The sequence below is a fragment of the Heterodontus francisci genome, chromosome 34 (assembly GCF_036365525.1).
Source record: "Heterodontus francisci isolate sHetFra1 chromosome 34, sHetFra1.hap1, whole genome shotgun sequence".
In the NCBI taxonomy this organism is placed as follows: domain Eukaryota; kingdom Metazoa; phylum Chordata; class Chondrichthyes; order Heterodontiformes; family Heterodontidae; genus Heterodontus; species Heterodontus francisci.
Genome location: NC_090404.1, coordinates 21,271,414 through 21,274,349, shown reverse-complemented (window position 1 = coordinate 21,274,349; position 2,936 = coordinate 21,271,414). Strand labels below are relative to the sequence as shown.

Sequence of the window (2,936 nt, the reverse complement as noted above, 5' to 3'; positions counted from 1 at the left end):
TTTGGGAGGTTCTATCAAAGTTCTGGTCGAGTTGTAGATATTTAAAATCCCTCTCCTGTCCCTGCCCCTCCCACCTCACCCTTACTCTCCCTCTCTCTCTTTCCTCCCATAGACGGCAGAGTCTTGTGTAGGTCCAGTCTGGCAGGTTCCCTTCCCTGAAGGACATTAGTTGGGGTTGTACATCAATCCAGCAGTTTTCATGGTCACTTTTGCGTAGTGCCGGCCCCATAAATTACCAGATTCATTCAGCTCCATTTGACAACCTGCCTTTGTGTTTTTGTGGGTTCTCTCACACTCTCTTTTTCTGTTTTCAATGAATTTCACAGGGTTTTAGAAATGCCGTGAAATGCAAAGCAAACATCAGATCAGGATCTGAAGGAGTCGCCCAATTTATCGTAACCCGAATATCACTGGATTTCTAACATGAAAGGAAAAGGTACCAATCACAGTGGGGAGAAACTGTTCACGTGTTCTGTGTGTGGACGAGGTTTCAGCCGATCATCTGGCCTGTCGAATCACAAGAGCAGTCACACTGGGAAGGAACCATGTAAATATGGGGACTGTGGAAAGGGATTGAATTATCCAGTTGAGCTGGAAACTCATCCTCAAAGTCACAACCTGGAGAGGTCGTTCACCTGCTCCGAGTGTGGGAAGGGATTCACTCAATCATCCCACTTACTGACGCATGGGCGAGTTCACACTGGAGAGAGACCTTTTAAATGTCCATTTTGTGGGAATAGTTATAAAAGTTCGGCTGAACTGATGTCCCATCAACGTGTTCACACTGATGAGAAACCATTCAGGTGTTCTCATTGCGGGTCTGGGTTCAAGCGATCATCTCAACTCACTGTGCACCAGCGAGTCCACACTGGGGAGAGGCCGTTCACTTGCTCTGAGTGTGGGAAGGGATTCACTACTTCATCCCACCTACTGACACACCGGCGAGTTCACACTGGGGAGAGGCCGTTCACCTGCTCTGAGTGTGGGAAGGGATTCACTACTTCATCCCACCTCCTGACACACCGGCGAGTTCACACTGGGGAGAGGCCGTTCACCTGCTCAGAGTGTGGGAAGGGATTCACTTGTTCATCCCACCTGCTGAGACACCAGCGATTTCACACTGGGGAGAGGCCATTCACCTGCTCGGAGTGTGGGAAGCGATTCACTCGATCATCCAACCTGCTGATGCACCAGCAAGTTCACGAGTAACTGGGGGATGAGAACCTACCGCCACATAGTGGATTTCTGACATTGGCGTTTCGGAAATCCAACACTGACTTCTCCCTTTCGGATCTTAACCATAAGACCGGCTTTGAAAAAAATTTGGAACTGTCAGTTGTCTGACAGTTTAATGCAGGGGTGAGAGTGGCCAAAGGCCAAAAGGTCTGAAAATTAGTGGCCGAAGACAAAAAAGTCAGATTATTTTTTGACAATGATTCATGTAATTATAGCACTGTTAATGAAGCAAACTAGTTGAGTAATGGCAATTTCGTACAATTTTGCATATGTAATGAATAAACTTGCACTGTACTCAGAATACAATTTCATGACTTATCTGACTGCTGATAATTGTGATTTTTTTTTAAAGCCAGCCAACCATAGAACTACAGTGGTCTTTTTACCCGTTTTTAAGTTGTCTTTATTTTTTTAGTCTTCAACCTCGATGCAAATGAACAACCAGAAAAGCAAGTGGGTGGAACTGCATACTCCTTCACAACCTCACTGTGTCAGTCTTCTTCTGTAAATGGCCAAAAAGGAGGTGTGTATAAACACAGACCAATTCCCAATATTTGTTTTGCCTTCATGGGATATCTTAGCAGAGAGCACCTGAGAACTGACACAGCTCATTTGACCCGGCTTAAAATTAATGGTTCAGGATCAGTCGCTGGCAATTCGCTGGTCTGCAGCAAAAACATTGGTCTGTCAATAGGAATTTGAAACTTGTTTCCATTTACACAGCAGTGTGTGTCTGAAGTAATTTCTGAAAACCCTGCACAAACTGATTACTGCATGTGAATATCCTGCAGTGAGCATGAACTGTATAAACTGAATATATCCTGTGCTTTGCAGCAACTGAAGTGATCTGGAATTTCCACTTATCGGTTTGCTCAGGTGTATGGCTGAATTCCATTCATTGCTCATCTCCATTTTCACTGTCGACTGCCCCAGTCACACTGGCCATCTTTCTTCAATGTGTGGTTTGAAATTGCTGAAGATTATCTGGAAAAGGCTGTCCTGCACCACAAGTGCTGTGTATTGGCTACAGTGCAACTATCCTGTGAGCTCTTTGCAGTCACTATAAATTGTCACTGGGTTTCTGAGCCTGATGGCACAATACTCTGTACATGTATGAATATGTATATACAGAGTGCTGCCTTTCTCCAAGCCAACACAATAGTTATGATTTTCAGCTCACCTTGCTGTTAAATACAGCTGTCACTGCACCAATTGATGCAGTAGAACAGGAGCCAGAAGTGTTCATCACTGTTGGGATATACAGCTGTCCATTGGACCTGCTGCATTGTCACAGGGCCATTAACAAACTTTTGTGTCTGATTTGGGGATGATGCAACAGAACCTCAAACTTGTTCCTGTCGAGCTCATTGTCAGCTGTCCCTCGATTCGAGGAGGACGTCTACTCAAGATCGCAAGTTTCTGCCATGAGTCTTCAGGTCACTGAACAGGCTGTTTCTCGACCTGCAGATCATTGGGCACATGGGGCAGGACGTCCCACCCGGAGTGCAAGATTTGCTTCCTAGAGGTACAACACTGCTGCCAGCAAGATCTGGTACAATTTTTACGTTGCATAATATTTGGACCCTTTGAAGAGAAAAAACACATTTTTATTTAGTTTTCATTAAGATTAGAATGAGATCTGCAATGAAAACAAGATTATTTGTTAATGTGTAATAAGGTCGGATTAATCAAGAGTTCTT

The 2,936-nt window shown here is 44.6% G+C and overlaps 1 protein-coding gene across 1 annotated transcript; it reads left to right on the top strand.

The window, feature by feature from the left end:
* Positions 1-423: 423 nt before the first annotated feature.
* Positions 424-1,508, top strand: LOC137349187 (zinc finger protein 239-like). The gene has a single exon (XM_068014611.1). It carries the CDS (start codon positions 424-426, stop codon positions 1,207-1,209), a length of 786 nt encoding a protein of 261 aa, XP_067870712.1. The 3' UTR covers positions 1,210-1,508.
* Positions 1,509-2,936: the final 1,428 nt, after the last annotated feature.